Source organism: Myotis myotis, unplaced genomic scaffold (assembly GCF_014108235.1).
Source record: "Myotis myotis isolate mMyoMyo1 unplaced genomic scaffold, mMyoMyo1.p scaffold_m19_p_8, whole genome shotgun sequence".
NCBI classification, from domain to species: Eukaryota; Metazoa; Chordata; class Mammalia; order Chiroptera; family Vespertilionidae; genus Myotis; species Myotis myotis.
This window is the reverse complement of record NW_023416390.1, coordinates 34,964,087-34,984,485: the sequence shown is the minus strand read 5'-3', so window position 1 is coordinate 34,984,485 and position 20,399 is coordinate 34,964,087. Positions and strand designations below refer to the sequence as shown.

Sequence of the window (20,399 nt, the reverse complement as noted above, 5' to 3'; positions counted from 1 at the left end):
TGAGTGAAAACATAGGAGTCTAGCTGGCAGGCATGGCTAAGCGCTGTAAGAGTGTTTGCTGTTATCAGTATTCTCTGTGAGCTATGTGGATGTTTTACTGGTTCAACTTGTTTATAGAAGATGTTGTGGAATGGCCCTTAAGGATAAGACAATGAAGTAGACATCCCTCTCCCCTTTAGAGCGGGTTACTTTATGTTCTGGCCCAATGTGGTCAGAGGGGGTGCTGAAAGGACAGTGCAGGAAGCAGGGCCCCCTTCCCGATTCCTTCCTCCTGTTCACTGGGCACCTGTGGTGTGCAGTGTGGTGGTGCCCGCTTCCAGCCACGTTTGCTCCCATCCCGGCCCAGGGCTCCTGCCTGCTGGCGTCAGCCTCTGGCACCCCCAGTGGGTGGTGCCTCCAATCAGATCTCAATCGCAGTTTGTCCCTTCCTTGGATCTTCTCTCTTTTTCATTCTTAGTTAATCCCCTATTAGAGGTCAATCAGTCTTTTTTAAAAAAAATATACTTTTATTGATTTCAGAGAAGGGAAAAAGAGATAGAAATATCAATGATGAGAATCATTGATTGGCTGCCTCTTGCACACTCCTTACTGGTGATCGAGCCTGCAACCCAGTCACATGCCCTTGACCAGAATCGAACCTGGGACCCTTCAGTCCCCAGGCCGACACTCTATCCACTGAGCCAAACAGGCTAGGGCAGGTTAATCATTCTTCATGTTACATCCCCTGTTCAAATTACTGGGAGGTTTCTGTTGTTGGGCAGGACCCTGACTAAATCCACTGTATTCTTGAAAGAACTTGGAATGCGTAATGCTTATTGAGTAGAATTTCAAATTTAGAAATCTTTTTTGTCATTGTTAATCCTCACCAGAGAATATTTTTTTCCATTGATTTTTTTAGAGAGAGTGGAAAGGAGGGGGAGATACACACAGAGAGAAACATCGATGTGAAAGAGAGACATTGAAGATTGGTTGCCTCGAACCTGCCCTTGACCGAAATCCAACCTGTGACCCTTCATCTGAGGGCAGATGCTCTAATCACTGAGTCAAATTGGCTAGGGCCAAACTTAGAAATCTTTTGAAGCCAATCATTGTAAGATCTGCTCTAACAAATCATAGGTAAATATAAAACAACACTGTTGTGGAGAGTTGCGGTTTTCATGTTAGCAGTGAAGAGTAGGCTTCTGGGTAAAAGCATTGGTTTTGACTATGTAGCAGCTATAGTGGGTCTGTGGGCACGGATGTGTATTGGTGATGGGATGATTTTATCTATAGAATACAGAGAAGGAGGAGATCTGAACTGTACAGTGTCCTTAGCACAAGGAGACACAACTTCTCTCCCACCTAGCTGTAAGCAGCCTGTGTCCCGGATCCACACGGTGGGTGCTGGGGATGCACCCAGGTGAGCTCTAGCACTACGTTGTGAGCGTATCCTCAACTTTATACACCCAGTTCATGTCCCCCTACCACAGAGTTCTCCAAGTGCCAACACTACATACAGCTGGATGGTATGTCTTTCTTGGTTTGCACTTGCTAATATTCTGACAAACTGTCCTACTTAACCAGCTTTGTTTGAAAACAACATATACAAAGAGTCACTAAAAATCAACAAGTAGCCAAACTTTCTCTACTTTCATCCCTGAAGATATCATAGTTATCTCCACTCTGATCTATGACTTCTTCAGTTTACTTGTTATCCTAAGAACACTGATTCTTATAGGTGCACTATTCTCTTTTTTTAATTTTTATTTAAAAAAATTTCAGTGTTGACATTCTTGCAGGAGTCCACCCCCACCCCCACTATTCTTATTCACTGTGAATATACTTTAAAAAAAAAAAAAGGGAAAGAAAAATGAATTGGTATGTTTAAAAAATAAAAAGGATGAGCTCAAACATACAGAACAATTAATATAAAATAGTTAAGTATCTTTCTCAATGGGAAAAAAAATGCCACAATCTAAAGTCTTTCAACCTTTCATTTTTTAATTTTTCTAATAGTACATTCTTTAAAAGAAGTTAACAACTTCAATTCCAAATAGAAGGATTAAATAATGCAAATGAAAAGCTATAATTTTCAGTAAGCTATTGCCGAATTCCCTGGAAAAAAGTACTCTTATGATTGAACGGATGCAAAAATCCCTTAGAAAAGCTTCATTTGTTGCCTGTAAAGAGTCTTCTTAAGGTCACTTTTACGTCTAGACCACTCCCTTGTTTCTAGTGAAAGAGTTTCGCTTGGTAATGGCTTGTGGTTCCACAGTGTTCGTGTGTGAAAAGCGTAGACTAAGAGATACTACTGAAACCGCTCCAATCGCAGATTCTGCCATGAAAGGAAGTCCCAACCGTAACATTTCCCCTTATTTTCAGCAAGACACATGAAAAGAAAACTCAAGTCCCACTTTAATCTTTACTCAGATGACCATTTTAAATGGCATGAAGAGGCTGCCGGGCTGTCGGGTACTGACCCCCACGGGCCCAGTGTGCTTATCAAACGACCTGCAGGTTGTGGGTGGCGCCCAGCTGGGTAGGGATCTGCGGGTCTGCGGACGGAGGCATCGAGGCTGCTGGGGCTCCTGCGGCTGAGTCCTCGGGTGTCCTCTCAGAAGCAGGAAAAACAGCAGCTCCCAGACAGGAACGGAGAAAAAGCTTGTGTACCAAGGCTCTCCATGTCCAGCCAGGCTCCCGTGCGGGGCTGGCGCTTACTGCTGGGATAAGAGCGCGCTCCTGTTCGCTTTCATTTTTTCCAGACGCTTCACTAAGTGGCCGTTGCTCACCTCCAGCTCTTCGGTTTTGTCCAGTGCGGAGCGGAGCTGGGAACAAGGAGGAGAGGCAGCTTTGAGGATCTGGCTTCCTCCAAACATAACAGGATTACCAAGACCGCCGTCCTACCGGAAACACAGTTTAACCTGGACCCACTGCGATCCCCACATCCATACTCACATGCACGTGTGAATGCACGTTTTTAAATTTAAATAGGCTCAGGATCCTGGCCTCATGAGCAACTTCCTCCTCTGAAACAACTAGACCCCAGACATGGAACATGCTTGGGGATCATGGTGTCACAAAAGGCAAACAGGAGCTGACCCAGGCCCGCTGGAGGAGGTGGTCTCCGCAGCCCTGGGCAGCCAGGGGCAAGGCTTCTGCAGGCAGAAACCAAAGCAGGAATGCGCAAGGCCAAGTGAGTGACGCCCGGGAGCGGGGGCCACAGAGCCTGGAACAATCTGCTTCCGATCCCAAACCCTCAAAGATGGGGGCTCGGGTCGTGGGACAGGTTAAACCCCATGCCTTGCAAGCCCTCTTTGCAGGAAATTCCACGTCAGGCCTGGAGTGTTCCTGCAAATTAAAATCCAGTGAACCTCACCAAATACCAAACACATGAAGGGACAAACCACTGGAGTCAGCAGAAGCAAAAAAAGCACAGAATCAGACTCCTAAAGACTGAACAGGTTTCAGTCGCCAGGTGTGCAAAACAGCACAGCTGTGCACGGAATCTTTAAAGAATAAGGACACAATTAGGAAAGAGAGCATGCATGACCACACAACCAGGAAGTGTCAGGAATGAACACACCAGAAAAACAAAGGGAGGTGAACTGGGAGATCCCTGCCAAAACTATACCGCAGGCAACAGAGAGACAGGTAAGGAGACGAGGCAGCCTTTAGTGGGTACATGGGAGGTTGCAATGAAAAGGTCTGATCTCTTACTGGACTCCCAGAGGGAAAGTGGAGAGAACAGGGATCGGGAATGACATAAGGAGATTATGGTTAAAAAAATTTCCAAAATTGAGAGAAAAGACTTAACAGAGCCAAGAAATGCGCACATTCCAAGCAGAATAACAACTCACACATACCACATTAGAGTGAAACTGTAGGAAATCAGACTGAGCTTCGATCTCATGATGAGACGGTGGCTGATCCCCCCACATAAGTCCTCTCTCTGCTCGCCCAACTAGAATATTGCTACCCCTTGTTTTCTTAGAAACAGCCCAGTGCCGTTACCTCTCTTTGGAGTTTCCGTTTTTCAGCCTTCAGTTCATCTTCTATTTTTTCTGCATTTTCAGCAGCTGATTTATAACGTGATACTTGACTCTCTAACCTTATTACCTAAGAGGAAGGAAAAACCAGCTGCAAAAATGGATTGGCCTGTTTTCTTCCTCCAATTGCTTTATTACATTTGAGATCAAAGGATATAATTTAATAAAATGGGAAAGTACACCATCCAAAGAATTACGACCAAGCCTTCTTGACTATTAAATAGGTTCTAGTCAAGCAAGCTATTTGTTCTTTATTTTTGAGCAACCCAGGACTGACCCTATCAGGGACTCATTTCTTCTCTGGCCCTAGTCCAACAGCGTGGCTCCCATAAGAGCTGATACCCTGCCACCATCGTTCCCTTTTACAGGACGAATCTGCAGGAAAACGGGCCGGTCCAAGCAGAACAGAGCTGGGAAGCAAAGACTCCACCAGGCCCTCTGCTCCAGTCTGATCTCTCCCAGAGTGGGGTGAGGAGGCAGGAGAGGGAGGAGGAAAGGCAAGAGCTGAGACAGGAGTGAGATAAGGAGGGTTCGGGTGGCATTGCACCCTCTGCCGGAGGCTTCCATTCTGCTGAGATCAAAGCAAGTTTCATAAAACTCATCACTTTCCATGTGCTCTCCTCACTCTGTCCCTATAAAAACTCCAGAAGGTTCCACCCACGTGTACACAGTGGAGCGGGGAAGAGTGCCTGCTGCTACCTCTCCCTTGGTTAGGACACAGCTGGCTCCAACTGCCCAGCATGCGAGACGCATGAGTGCTCACGAGGGACCAGAGAGAGCCGGCCCGGCTGGGAGAGAGGAAAGGAGCCAGGCGAGAGGGCGTCCCTGAAGGAAGCATTTTTTTTAAAAAATTAAATTATTATTTTAGAAATTATTTTTAAAGAAAAAAGAAAGAAACAACAACCCTCCGTGGCCACATTAGTTACATCCTACAGCTAACCCATCTTTTACAAAGGGTCAGTATCGGTTACACAACTCAAATCCCAACAACGCCCTTTCTTTCCCTAAGTTCTCTCTGTGTTGGAAACACATTGAGGACCTTGACTTTTGGTTCTAAAAATGTCGGCTTCTTTTTGTCCTCAGCCTTTCGGGGGCGAGGTCGCGCACACATCGGTGTAGGTGCCCGTTACTGCTGGAGCGTGCACGTACATTTTGTTCTAGCGCAGTTATCTCTTGCTCAGATTTTGCAAGTTTAAATTTGAGGTCGCTGATCTGTCTGTTGGCATCCCCTAAAGGTTGAAAAAGAAGGAAAATTTGTTAAGCTCTTGGGCTTTTAAAATGTCGAAACAATAGTTACTGGGAACCAAGCCCTTACTTCCTGATCGCCTTGTAAATGTGTTAAGTCCTGGCCCGTGGCCCCCCCAGCCCTCCTGAGCTGAGATAGGAGGGTGCTCTCTCTATGGACCCAGGCTGGGAAAGTGCCCAGGAGAGAGTGCGCCTGTGAGTAAAGAAGTGGTGGTGGTGGTGGTGGTGGGGGGGGCGCGGGGCGGGGGAGACTGGGCCTAATTGTATCTCCTTAAGCCCCTTCCTAGTTTACTGGCATAGAAAAAAAACACCTTCTAACTTTCCATGCAATCAGCAGGCCAAAAGGCAGCCGTATCCAGCACAGTAAGTGATTTCCTGCAGCACATCCTATGGTGGCCTCGCCGTGCACGATTTGGGGCACCTGTTCTGCTTCTTAGGCTCACACAGAAACATCCATGCCTTGCCCACCTGCCCGTCCTGTTCTGTCTTACTGAGAAATGTAATCAGGGCTTCTGGAGGGGGGCGGGGGGGAAACTGGGCTTCCCTCGCCATGGCATTTCTCCCCTCCCAAACAAGCACGCCAACATCCCACACGTCAGAGCGGTTGCTCCCGCACAAGGGTCGACATTTACTTTGCAGGTCCATCACGTGCACGTCTGTCCCGTTCTCTAAGACAGCGTCCTCAGGGCGCAGCGTGTCTAGCTTGCCATTCTTCTGTCTTTCTGCCAGCTGCCCTTTGAGTTTCTTAATCTGAAACACCCACCGAGAAAGGATGTTAATTCCTCTATTCCAAACAGACAGAGAAGTTGAGCCTAGAGCCTGTCAAAGGAAACAGCAGGTAAAGGAAAACACCCATAGGTAGAACTGGATGTTGCCTTGCAACTATTTCACATGGATGCCAATGAGACAGAGGTTACATAAATAAGCCCCAGAGAAATGCAGAAAAAGGTTACAATCCATGAGGAGAAAGGGAGCGTCTCCTTTAATGAAGGAACTAACACAAATGAACAAATAAACTACCTTCTGCCAGTTAGTACTCTTCTCAGAAACTAAGTACAATGAATGAAAATGCCATTATATTTACAATTTCAGGCATAGACCATTTTGTAACTTGGTGACAAGTTATTCGAAGGCTGCCGTTCCTCTTGAATTCAGGAGGAGAGCATACATAAAATCGTTTAAATGTTTGTCTGAGTATTAGCAATTCAGGGTGCTATTAACCTCTGCTTGATTCTCTAAGGCAGTGGTCGGCAAACTGCGGCTTGCAAGTCACATGCGGCTCTCTGGCCCCTTGAGTGTGGCTCTTCCACAAAATACCGACTTCTGCGCATGGGCCACGAAGTTTCAATCGCACTGTACGTGCGCGCCCGCACGTGGGATTTTGTGGAAGAGCCACACTCAAGGGGCCAAAGAGCTGCATGTGGCTCGCGAGCCGCAGTTTGCCGACCACTGCACTAAGGAGCCAGGAAGGGCCACCTGGGCCTCCTAGGCACAGAGGTGCTGAAACTGAGTCCCCACCAGGCGAGTCATGTTAGGCAGCAATCTGCGTGCTGCCTCCCCACCCAGCACGTGGCCGTGGCTCTCTGAGACCTCCTCTCCAAACCTCTCCTTTGACTTCAGACGGATACGAATTTCAAGAGCCCGAGCTGGCTTGATGGTTATTTTCAAGCGTGGTGCGTTAGGGGTCCGGACAAAGCAAGCAGGAAGGATGGGAAGGTTCCTGGCTTCAGGCGCCCCACTCGACAACTCGTAAAGCAGTAAAAGGTTGTTACCTGTTCCAGCAAGCACTCCCGTTCGTCAACAAGCTTTCTCAACCTAATGTCTGAAGAAATCAGAAAGACACAGGTTTAGGGGTCTCTGTGCACCGCACCGTCAGCTACACGGGAGAATGAGCACTCAGGTTAGTGAAACTGATGATGAGGGTATTAAACACGTACCACGCGAATGAGGCCACACACAGGACGGGGGAGGAGTTCAGCCTCGGGGGGTTGAGGTGGTCAACCTCCCAGCACATGCTTGTCTCGTCAGCGTCCGACCGCATGCAAACGGGCTAATCTTCTACTTGGGGTTAGCATGCAAGGGCTCTAGGGCCAAACCACACTGCAACACAAGATCTCACAGGCTTCATGGTTTAACATCATTAGCAAGGTACAAACACACTGGGCATCGCCACGACACATCACCGGCATTTTCATCAGCCCGCACCTCCTGAGTGTACCCCCAGAGGTATTTCTCTCATGGGCTCACCCAGGCTGGAGTTCTGACTGTGACTACGAATCATAGTTTCCTGACTACATATGTGCCAACCCACTTGTCAAACACTTTTATTCTTTTGAGGAAGAATGCAGGAATAATTAGGTTCTGTCCTTCCTCCCACCCCAGATATATCAGGATGCATATATATATAAGCACCCAGAAATCTCCCTAAACATCTCCCTGAATGCAGTGTTCAGTGCAGGGGGGAACCACAGCCTGCAAGGAGTGTGGGTGTTTGGGCCAAATCCTACACACGGAGAACCGGGTGTGACGTGATGAGAGCGATGCTCGTGTGTCCTGCGCCCACTCTGCGCCAGGCACGGCCACCAGCCTCTCTCTCTCGTGGAGCCCTGCGGGTGGCTCTGTTAATCCGTCCTAAGACCCAAGGCCCAGAACAACTAAGCAACTTTCCGAGGCCTCACTGCCCAGCCTCAGGGCCTCGCCCCTAACTGCGTCACTGCGCTGCTTTTCTAAACCTAAACTCAGACCTCAGAGCTGGGCCCGGACTCCCGGTCGGAGGGTCCTGTACCCGAGGGACCAGCGTTCTCACATTGCCTGCTTTTGATCAGCCACGTGAAATGGAAACAATTCACATAAAATGCACCTTTGTCCTCTTTTAAAAAGTCATGTAGCCACACTCTAACCCAAGTTACATGCTCCCTCCAATTGTTTCCCCAAACACCCCAGGTTGTTATTTTGGAAGGCACAGTAACAAAATAAACAACTCCAGAAAATGTGGAGCACAAGATAATTTCATGATCCTTTTGAACTCCGTTTTGATTTACCCACAGTCAAACTGCTTCTGAGGGAGGATCCATTCTTTCCTTCTATAAACCCACCCAACACTGAAAAAAATTTTATAGTTATAAACCCAGATCTCTTATTCAATACCACTTTTCATTTTATCTTATCTATTTTATATTCCTATGTACAAAATCCCAGACATCATAAGAAACTCTGAATATATCAGAAAGTGGACTTGAAGCTCATATATTATACAATTTTATTATTTTTCTATTGGGAGACTTCAAATACCTTAGATAGCAAGTAAAAAACAAACGATAAATTGTAATAATAGTCTTAGGGGAAAAAATAAGGATCCTCTAACCTTAAGTCTCATAATGAGAATAGGAAAAATAGATGTGGAATTTTTAAGAAAGAGAAATTTTAAAGCAGAATTAAGATGGAAACGAAATAGTTTTAAGATAATGGAAACAAGAAAAAAGCAAAATTATTTAATATGAAGTAAATGAGTACTTTTAAAAATAGCTTTAAAAACCAACAGTCTAAATTGTTGAGTGAATGGTGTTACATCACTGGTATACTTATTGTAATTCTTAACAAGAACATTGCAAACCTATTACTACCCTAGTAGCACTGCTCACCATTGCTCTCTAACACCCGATTTTCAAACAAATCCATTTACAGACTTTGGACTTGCAGTTTTCAGAAACAAGGCATAAAGAACTTGAAGTCACAAAGACTCAAATGTAGGGCTTTCTTTCATAGTGGGAAGTTAAAATGGGTGGCCATTAAAGGTATTTTAGTAATACTGGTAAGGATTACACTTTTAAAAAATCTGCTTTTTATACTAAATTCCAACACCTTTTCTGGTGTGCATTTGAGAAACAAAAAAGCTAATTAAGGCCTAGAGCCAGTCCCTGGGCAGCCGGACGAGCCTTGGATTCTCCGAGCCCTTCTGGTCACTTGTTCCTGTGGCCTCACATTGTCACCTCACTCGCCGGGGGTACAGCAAGGTCCACAACGAGTCGCAGCCATATCACCAAGTAGTCCCTCTTTCTGGCGCTGTGACTGAGGTCTCTCAAGAAACCACTACGTGCCACTCCCTCCTCACACGTCAGTTTCACAGGGTCTGTTTCGTCCTCCCTGGGCCAGGCCCCCAGGCCAGGACAATACCTCCTCCTTACTGTCAAAGGCAAACAGGTTGCTAAGGACGATTCTTTTTTCTCCTGTTTACAGGGCCCAGGAGGTCCGCACAGATGGGAACTGTCCACATCAGCCCCACTGGCTTCTGTTCCATTGAACAGCAGAAGCCATTCACATCTGGAAAAATGTTAAGTCTTTGATGTAAGAAGGACAGTGGACAGGGTGAAAGGGTAAGAGAGGGTTTTTCTCCTGAAAGACAAAGTTTTCCCTATGTATGATCATCACACTGAACAAGCACACATGAACACACACACACACACACACACACCCCGCTTTTTTCCTTCTGGAGTCTGGATGCGTGGAGTACATCTTACTGTGGCGTTCACGGTGGCATGCTAGGTAAGGTGCTCTCCTGGGGCAGGAGTCTACTGACAGAAAACAGAAATCCCAAACTATCTAACCCCCGAGAAAGAGCATTCCAGGTCCTGTGACAGTGGGAATGTATATGATCAGGTCATTAACTGGAAATACTAACTTTATAGAAAGCAGTCAGTGCAATCCATCTCATTCCTAAAACCTCTCACAACCTTTACTACGTCCCAACCTTCATATATTATAAAATTGCAACCTATAATTCAAATCTTTTCTTTACATGCACCCATAGTGATACTTAATTATACTTCTGAAGGAAGATTCACATTCTACATACAGTAGCTGCATTCTGCTTCGGGGACGAGAAATATCCCAGCTTTTCTATGTGAGCTATTGTGATCAATGTGCTCCTCTGCTCTGTCTTATGGTGGAACCTCTGTGGTCTAGGTTCCCCTGGGGATGTGCTTGGCAGGATGTGCTTGGATGATTTTCCGAGTCTGAATCTTTCAACACTGAAATGTTTCCAGGTTGCTGGGAATACCCCGTGCCTTGCTAAACCTCACAGACCTAAGGTAACCCTTCCTGGATCATGTAAGGGCCTCCACTGTGAGCATCAGTTAATGTGCTGGGCTACACCGTCATCTCATACTTGGAGCAGAGGAATGATGCTCACAGTGAGGACTCAGATGACCAGGAAATGGTCGGGATCTTCAGAGTCCTTCTCTTCTTTGGTGCTTCTGTCCTAATTCTCAGCTGCCACTGGGAGCTGGGCCCTATCTGCTTGTTCACTGCACAGGGCCTTTCCTATGTGAAGTGATGAACAATGTTTGCTTATGAAGCATGTGACTAAGGGAGACTGCTGGCTGGCTGGAGGGATGTGTTTACCATAGTGTCCGCAGGTGTGCTGCGGAATAACCTGGGTAAGGGAGGAAAGAACGTAAGGTGGCTTAATGATCTCACACTTAGTGAGTTAGGCCCCAGAGGCCTTGGAAAGCAAAGCTGTTTCCCAGTGTGCACTCCGGTGTGAAAGCAGCTTTGCCGAAGTTAGAGACATCAGCTGAAGCCCTCTCAACTCCTCTGCCACTCTTGGACTTGATTCTCCAGCAAGCCTCAGGCTTTTCTGTTCACAGGCACCCGTGGGCTTCTGGCAGCCCCATCACCCTCCACTCAAGACCCTTATGTAGAAAGTCAGCGTTTACCTGCCGTTCTCACCACACTCTTCAAAGCGCGCTAAGTCCTGGCCCATGGAATGGAGATCTTTCTCCTCAGAGCCACAGCTCCCAGGCGAGGCTGCGGGGGAAGATCTCCGCGGTCCTCCCCAGATGACGCAACTTCAGCCCGTCTAGATGCCGGGAGAGAAGTTCAGTCCTTACTGACAAAGGGTGCTCAGCGGGAGTCCCTCCCGGGACCCCGACAGGGAATCAGTAACTTGGAAATGGGCACAACCTCACAGGTGAATTAGGTACAATAGCAGCCAAGGTCAGACTCCAAGGAGCCAAAAGAGTGGAACCACAGGCTTGTAAAACTAGAAAAATGTCTTTATTTCAAATACATGATAACAAGTTTGCCTCAAATTTTATTGAAGCTTTGGTCTTTTTTTACATTCAATTATATCCTGTAACAGTACGATGAAGTAATATACTCTCATAAAGTGTTAACAGTATTCATAATGTTCATTCCCTTGTGATTTTAATATTTTACAATTATTTTTCAATTTAATGTTACAATTATTTTTTAAAATTCTCTTTTATATAGAAAATATATATTTTGTTCAGGAAAACCAGAACAAGAATTTTCCAATAAGACTATATGGAGACACAACAAATGCAAACATTTATACCAAAATACCAAAAGTGATTCAGCTATTGAAAATATCCTGTCGTAGTCTAATTAGCAGTTTGCTGAAGAACAGTACTGTTTTCTATTCGTCTTCTGAATAATGATTAGACAAACAGAAAGAGAAGTAACTTTAAGGTTAAAAAATAAATTTTAGAAATGATTCTCCCCACCCTAATATTGTATAGAAAATGCAATTTCAACATACGTCTCTTCCAGAAAATAATTTTTAAAATCTGTGTGTAAAGTGACTTGGATACATAATTGGCATGAAATGAAGTCAAAATCTATAAAATAAGCCCTGGCCAGTGTTGCTAGTGGTTAGAATGTCAGCCATCGCACCAAAGGGTGCAGGTTCGATTACTGGTCAAGGGCACGTACCTGGGTTGCAAGTTTGATCCCCCAACCCCAGTCGGGGTGTGTGCGGGAGGCAACCAATCAATGTGTCTTTTTCTTTTTTTAAAAATATATTTTATTGATTTCTTACAGAGAGGAAGGGAGAGGGACAGAGAGCTAGAAACATCGATGAGAGAGAAACATCGATCAGCTGCCTCCTGCACACTCCCCACTGGGGATGTGCACGCAACCAAGGTACATGCCCTTGACCGGAATCGAACCTGGGACCCTTTAGTCCGCAGGCCGACGCTCTATCCGCTGAGCCAAACCGGTCAGGGCCAATGTGTCTTTTTCACATTGATGTTTCTCTCTCCCCCCTTCCATCCCTCCCTCCCACTTAATTTCTTTAATTAAAATTTATTAATTTTTTTAAAAAAGAAAAAGAGAAAAAATCTATAAAATAAACTCAGGTATCATGAACAATGAAGTCCAAAGCATTAGCTGAGATAAAATCCTTATATGAGGTAAAGGCAAGTAAGAGCTCCCAGGACTTTAAGATGTTCATTATCCCTAAAATGATGAGCTATTGTCCTAAGGTGCAAATCTTATCACTCAGGGACCTACATGATGTTTGGCCATTTATCTCCTTTTTAAATAAAATACCATGCAGGTTATCGTGTACGTATCAAAAGCACATATGAAAGCACATATATTTGAATAAGACAAATTAATTTACTCATGATGTAGGAATCCTAGAATGCTATCTGGTCATTTCAATTAGATGCTGATATATTTGGTCAGGAATATCCACATTCATATCAGCCTAAGGCAGGCGTGAACTATGTTTATTTTGATTATAAGCAGAAATATAAACAGTGTATGTTATCATTTGATACTACTGGAATGCTCTCAGTTAAAACTTACATGATAACAAATGTGTCTGTCTTTCTAATCTGGGTGAGAACCCTAATAAAATATAAATCTACAAGTAACAGTCTATAACTTAGAGTAGTAGATAACGTGGTGGCAGATTGTCACACATGTCTACCTCCATCTAGAACATTTCATGGATCTCACCAGCGGAGGAAACGGCAAGAGTCTGTTGCTTGGACTCACAGTGCCGTCCCGGACCATCTCTGACTCCGCCCGACAAGCAAGCCTCAACCTATGACAATGCGCAGTCTTCTTTGCTTTTGTCCTTCTCGCTTCCGCCCCTTGTCTCTTCTTTGTGCTCTGAATGGGAGTCCCCTGACTCCCTTGCTGGTGCCAAGTCATCGTTTTCTAGACTAGCGCTACCTAAAACCTTTCTGACTCCCTGGCTCGGCCCCTCGGACATCACACAGCCCTCTGTACCTTCTGTTTGCGAGGCGGCGTTACTGTCCTCGGAGGGACTTCCATTTCCGAGCCGGGCGCTGCTTGGCAAGTCTTCATTCTCTGGGGGGCGGCTGGGAGCAGCACTGGCTCCTTCAGCGTCGGCTTTTACAGCTCCTTCCTCTGATCCCTCAGCACAGGCTCTGGAGCCTGAGGCCTGCATGGTATCACCTTCAAACAGTTCTCCATCAGCTCTTCCTTTCCCCGCCTCGGCCTTTCCATCGCCATCTTCGTGGTTCAGTTTTCCAGCCAAGTCCATCTGAGGGTCCTCTGGAAAGCCCAGGTTGTCACTGCTCCCGGCCACAATGCTCTGTTTTGGATTTCCAGTGACCTCATTTTGTGTTTCCACACCTGATTTTTCATCAGGAGATTTTACCTGCTTTTCTTCCTCAGCTTCACTGAGATCTGGGTCCTGAAATGTTAACTCTTTCTTAACATCCTTAGGGGTTTCTACAGGTGCCGGTGACTTTTTCTTCTTGTTTTTCTTTTTCTTGTTTTTTGTCTTCTTTTGGGATGAACCCAATCCCTCTCCCTGTGGGTCATTCTTTTCTTCACTGGGGTCTCTCTTGGCCTTTACCATACGTGCACCTGCTGCCTCCTGAGCACGGGCGGCTGGAGAAGAGGGACCGGCCGGGACTACTGTCTGGACTGGTTTCTCACTCAGGAGCCCCCTCCCCTCGTCCTCTTCCTCACTGTGCTCCCCCTCTGCTCCTGTGCTCGGAACTGGGACCTCCTTGGGTTCAGCCCCTTCCTGGTTGGTGAGCTCTTTCTCTAAACCTGGGCCCAACTCTGTGGGGATGTCTACTGCACATGTGTCATGACTCCCTGTGCCATCGCTATACCTGGGAGGACGTGAGGCCACTGTGCCCGCTTGCTCCTCCAATCCAGCTAGCCCTGCCTCCACCGCACCCTGGGAGCTGCTCACCTTTTCAACTTCAGGTATTTGCACAGGAGCAGATTCCTGATGTGGTTTTGTGCTAACCTCTCCCAAACTGGTTTGAACATCTTGCTCTTCTTGTTCCTGTTTTTCTGCAGCTTCTTCGCTGTGGTTTTTGACATCCACGGCATTCCGGCTGCCCTGCCCAGTCGCAGGACCCGGGGTTTCACCAGCTGGTTCACTTGAACTCTTAGCCTGCTCAAGGGGAGCCCCAGTCCTAGCATCTGGGGTGCTTGTGAGCTCCCTGGACTCAACCTGCTCTGCATGTTCAAGGAAGGACGTGCTCTCTAGAACTGGGCTTCGGACCTGCCCCTCATTTGTAGCTAATGTTCCTAGGGAAGGGGCACTGTCTTCAGAGGTTTTCCGGTCCTCCGCACTGCCACCAGGAGGCAAGACCTCAGTGTCCACACAATCCTCTACGGGGTCCTCTTTGTGCTGTTCCTGCTCAGTATTTTGCAAGATTTCTCTTTTCCCCACATTCTCCACAATTTCATTTTTCACCTCCACTGCAGTGGCTTTTCCTAAAAGACCATTGAGAAAATTGAAGGGACCCCATGATGTGACCACTTACAATACATGACAAGGTAAACACAAGTCTCATCCCCACCCAGCCCCACTCCTCGAGAGAGTCAGCACAGAGGCACCCGGAACGGAAGCCCGCCAGCTCTGTGCCACGAAGCAGCCACCGCACCCGCCCACAGCCACCGGCCAAGGCCTGCCACCGCCTCACGGCGAGTGGCTGCTGGTGCCCTCTTGTGTGAGCTGATTTTCAAAGGTGAAGTTAAGTTTTAACAACTAGAAAGAGCTCTGGATCAGGCAGCCGAACAATCCAAAATGATGGGTTTTAAGGCCTTCAGGCGGGTGTTCCCCATGCTCATTCCCAAATGCACGTCTGACAACTCACACGTTGTCAGCTCTCAAATTGCACTGCAGATCCCACGGCCCTAAAGGCAACCTCCAATCAGTTTTAAAAGGAACATTCAGTTTGTCTTAAACACTCAGCCTCGAGGTGAGTCTTGAGGAAGATTCTTTTCCAATAGCTCAAACAAGGTAAAAAGAAATCCACTCTCCTCCACCTAACCACTGTCTCCCGAGAAAGTGGCCTGTGCCCCAAAGACCTTCCCTCCATTCCTTAAGGAACAGCGAGTCCCAGCGGGAGGTAAACGCTTACATTAGGATGACCACTTAGCTAAATAATAAATGACTCATCAATTAAAAGATTATGCATTAACAAACATGTCACTGCTTCGGAATGAAGTTATATTTCGGATTCTTCAGACAAACAGAACCGCAGCATATAAGATACCAAATCACTGAAGGTCAAAGCCTGACAATTTCATGACCCAGCGGTCTCCACGGTGGGTGCGCTGACCCGGGGAAAAGGGGGAAAGTAGTAGGACTTCCATTTATGGTTAGTTTTGCTTCACCCTTTAAAGATTTCTATCAGTGCTGGTTTTATAATGTACATTTATATTAATGAAAGCTTATATGTATTTAAGTTAAAAATGGACGTATATATTGGGAAGTGCCCACAATTCTTTACTGTTAGTGTTTAAAGAACTTTTGGAGACCATTTATAAAACTGGTATTTCTGGTTCCTTAAGTGTCTGTTTCACAATGATTATCCAGGACTTGTAAAATGTGTATTTGAACAAGAGCAGCATGATCAAATTCCTAACTGCTCAGCTAGCTAGTACAAAGGTATGGTGGACATAACCAATTTATGTTCTTTCAGCGACCTTTACAGAATTAAAAGAGCTGTGTATTCCTTCAGTGTCATAAAGAGAGTGAGGCACCCCTGGGAAGCAAGCCCTGAGGTTTCTGCATTTCCACAAATAAAAAGGAGTAAGATGAAAGGTTCCACATGGAAACCACAGTCGCGGCCTGACCCCACTCTGGCCTCACTCTAAACCTGGGACACACAGGTGACCAGTGAGGCCCCACATGCAGTGGCAGCTTCAGGCTGCACATGATTCTGAAGCGTTATCCTCAGGCCAATTATTATTACAAATATCAATCGGTGCGCCTTTCAGATATTCCTACAATCTACTGGAATCCCAACTTACATTCTTTCAGAAGCAAAAATGTGACATACATGGAAACGTCATCGCTGACAAAGGGGCAGATATATCCAATTCTCACTGGTAAAGAACACCATACTGGCCACCAGGGCCCCTGTCCCTCCCCCTCTCCACCAGGACCCCTGTCCCCACCTCCACCAGGGACGCCTGTCCCTCTCCCTCTCCATCAGGGCCACCTGTCCCTCTCCCTCTCCATTAGGGGTGCCTGTCCCTCTCCCTCTCCACCATGGCTGTCTGTCCCTCTCAAGTGCTACACTGAGAATGACCAAGACCTCTGTCACAGCCTCCACTTGCTGTCCACAGACACCTTAACCCCTCAGAGCATCTCATAGGATGTGCCGTGTTGACTTGCAAAAATGGTTGACTAACTTGATTTACAGCCTCTGCCATTTCCACCTTTGGGCAACTCCGTAACAGAGTAAGTTAAAAAGCCACCCTTGGCACATGTCCGAGGAAAGACAAGTAGCACTATCAAAACTGTCACTTGATTTTGAGACTATTTTCCTTGCGTTCACAGTCTCATGTGGCAGCTCTGAGAAGCAAGAGAAATGTATCCCCAGCCATGGACGGGGGCACTGGTCAGAGGTGCACGCCAGACAACACGCGTGGGTGATCACATCGTGCGCAAGGAACTCCATGACGAGACAGACAGGTGGCATGCGGTGTGACTGTTAATGGGCAGTGATGACTGCTTCGACCCTGACAACGCAGTGAGGGTGAGCCAATGCTGTCTGGAGTGACAGGAGCCAGGAAAACAAGGACTTACCTAGGGTCCCGTCCCCTGTCGCCTTGAGGGCATTCAACTCTTCTTTTGTCATCTTGGTAGGACCTGGGTATCCAACACTATTTAGGGTGTCTGAAGTCTCTCCATTGGTAGCTGTTTCTGAATTTAGGATTATTCCATGTTTCTGGAACAAAAACAGGCTCGTCGTAATACTCACTGAGTGGTGTTAGCTTAAACTCTATTAATAATAATTTCAGAAGAAGCTATTTTTCCTGAAGTCGGGGAAAATTCTACAGAGTCAAGAAGAGCTGGGCAACACCCTCGTGGCTATTCTTTCTATCAACACACAGATCCAGGCTCTCCTGCAAGGGCTGGTCCTTCCGCAGGCCCCACCCATGTCCTGATGTGTGGTGACAGGGCGCTTTCAGCGGGAGCCCTTTTAAACTGGAGGTGACGCCTGCAGGCTGCCACCACAGGAAGCTTCGAGCAAGTCATGGTAAGGTGAACCTGACTTTTAAAACCCCGAATGGATTCTTTACAAAGAGATACAGAGAAAAAGAAAGAAATGTGTACATGTCTGGAAGGAGTGATGACATTTAAGTTAAGGAAGGAATTAGGAAGTGGCTAGGATGTCTGGCATATTAAAAAGAACTATAACTTGCCGTGGCCGGTGTGGCTCTGTTGGTTGGAGTATTGTCCTGAGCAAGTGCACGCGCATGCGCGCGCGCGCGCACACGCGCACACACACACACACACACACACACACACACACACACGGTGCAGGGTCCAATCCCCAGTCAGGGCACATGCCCAGGTTGCAGGTTTGTTGTGAGTTGGTGCAGGAGGCAACCGATCAATGTTTTTCTCTTGCTTTCCCCTCTCTCTCTCTTTCCCCCTCCCTCTCTTTAAAGTCAATTATTTAAAATAAATTTAACTTCCGCTCACTCCATAGTGAAACACTTTAAAGCCAATTGTGCCTCATGACTCCAGGATCTCCCTTAACTATGGATGACTCACCCCCACCCCCCGCACCCCCATCTGCTGCCCCAGCTCCCTCGTGTCCTGGGAGGGATCCCCAACCCTGCACTCACAGCCCTGGGGGAACCACCTGCCGAACCTGAGCTCAAGCCTGCGCCTTCTGGTTCACTGCTGTGGCCTTGAGCCTTGGCTATAGCAGCCACACTGACATGTCTCCGTTGACTATGCAAAAATTAGCCCATGGCCGTGCCCTGCCTCAACACTGCCCCCTCCACCGCTCACAGCCCACCCAGAGCTCTGACCCCCACTGCTGCAGGCTGGGTGTTTTTTTTCGGTGTCTGGCCAGCAGCTGAAGACCCCTGGACACGGCCCAGACAGAGCATGACTTTCCTACAATCCAGTGGGCCTCAAAGTGTAAATGGCATGAGCCTAGCCCCACTACGTTCAGCTAGAGAAGTCCCTACAGTTGAGCCTTTGATTTAACAAACAAATGCACCCTCTAACTTCAGGGAGGGCCCAGGAGAACTTAATGAGCATGGAAAGTACTGACACAGTATATAAAAAAGTTCTTGGAAACCAGAGTTGCTTTCGAGCTCAGATATGCTTGTGAACATCTGACCACGGGCAGACCCCACAGAACCTGGACTCGCTTTACACGTCTCTTCGGTGTCAGTTAACCTCAGATTTGCATTGGTTAACAGAACACACACATTCCTTCCTGAGAACCCCAGCATTCCCTGTGGCAACCGGGACTTTCTCTTTTAGCTGTTCTTGGGCTTCATACCTTTAGTTCCTCTTTCAGCACGACTACTTCTTCTCTAAGATCATCTCGTTCACTCCTGATGGAATCAAAGAACTCTTTCTGCCTCTCTAAGGCCTGAGTGTGCAGCGGAGCAGAGAGAGAAATTCACACAGGTAAGCAGGTGACATCAGAAGCAGAGTAAGGAAGAGGCTTCTACTCTGTAAAACGCTACAGTCAGGGCGTTAGATATCACACGCTCAGAGATACAAACAAAATGCCAGTAACAAACTCTCCTCCAGTTTACGACAGCCGAGCAACGCTGCTGACCATGCTCCTGAACGAAGGCACCCACGGAGGCACCGGAGGGCTGCATCTGCATCGCATTCTAGCTCAGTCCGGTTTCACAGCCGTGTCAGAGAACTATCAGAGGCCATGTGGCCTTTAGATGAGGCGTAAATACAGAAGAGGAGGAAATGCTGCAGAATCCCGTGACAACTACCGGGTGTCCCCCCAAATATATACACACTTTAACAGCTGACAACACTTAATTTTCAGGTTTAATTGATTTGAAACAATGGGTAAAGCCAGACTAAGCTTTGAACAAAGAAAATTGGTCCTAAAGTGACACTAGACTTTTTTTCAATGGGGATACATTAATGATAACTGGCAGCAGTCGACGAATTGAAGGCACACAAATACCAAACGAAATGATTCTGGATGTTTGTGATTCCACTGTTTTGCCTTATCAGCAGTGCCTGGACCAGAACGGTCATCAGTTTGAAAACAGGAGTTGACAAAAAATATTATTCATTTCTGTAGATTCTTTTAAATTTTGAAAATGTACTGTATGTTGAAAAACACTTATTTTATAATCATTCAAAGTGCGTATACATTTTTGGGGGACGCCCTGTATTTTAGCAATTGAGACTATTTCTCTACCTGGATTCTCAGCAACTGTTGGCACAAACAAACACAAGTGGTCCTGAAGCAAACACAACATGCATGCGTGCACACGTGCACGGGCACAAAACCCCGAGGAAGCGTGGACGAGCGTATCAGAGTGAAGACAGGCGTGGCGTCACACTGTCAATGCTCTGGTGACTTCGCTCGAGCGCTGGGGGACCGTCACAGACCTATGTGGTACGACGGGCCACTACATTCTGGAGCTACTGCCAGGAAGCACAGCAGGTGCTGTGAGTGGTCCTGTCCGTCCCCCTCGTCACACCTGCAGGCAGGTGGGCTGCCTGTTCTGTTCTTGGGGAGGGAGGGGGTCTGAGGACCCTCTGGGGAGATTTCAAGCACTTGCCACCTTACAGCTTCCTCAGACCCCTTGAGAAAACGCCCCAAGAAGAGCGGGGAAATGCGCATACGAGAGTGCCCGAGTGCCCCCTCATGGAGTGTCTCCCTCCGTCAGTCCCTGGCTGCTGGAGGGGCGGGCAGAGCCGGCTCATGCTGAGAAAGCGAGACTGTTCATGTGGGAAGCCAACTTCCAGCGAGTTCGTATTTGCTGCATGATTGAGTTTGCATCACGTGGGGCTGCATGCATACACATCCAAGCACACCAATGATCCTAAAAGCAACAAACTTATCAAGCATACAGCTTGTCTGA

At 47.0% G+C, this 20,399-nt stretch overlaps 1 protein-coding gene across 50 annotated transcripts in view; it reads right to left on the bottom strand.

Annotated features, from left to right (window-relative positions):
- Positions 1-1,955: 1,955 nt before the first annotated feature.
- LRRFIP1 (LRR binding FLII interacting protein 1) overlaps positions 1,956-20,399 on the bottom strand; it is a 114,853-nt gene continuing 96,409 nt past the window's right edge. For 35 of the 50 annotated variants that reach the window (XM_036319163.1, XM_036319169.1, XM_036319166.1 and 32 more), the window contains 3 exons: positions 18,833-18,925; positions 17,113-17,254; positions 12,788-14,786 (listed from right to left, as the gene is read on the bottom strand). In XM_036319163.1, coding sequence (XP_036175056.1) covers positions 13,123-14,786; positions 17,113-17,254; positions 18,833-18,925 — 1,899 coding nt within the window. In that variant the 3' untranslated portion in view covers positions 12,788-13,122. Of the gene's footprint in view, positions 2,805-3,990; positions 4,096-5,174; positions 5,255-5,902; positions 6,021-7,042; positions 7,093-7,207; positions 9,591-10,984; positions 11,128-12,787; positions 14,787-17,112; positions 17,255-18,832; positions 20,377-20,399 lie in introns of those variants that run through there. The other 15 variants (XM_036319202.1, XM_036319203.1, XM_036319209.1 and 12 more) reach the window with 9 other exon arrangements.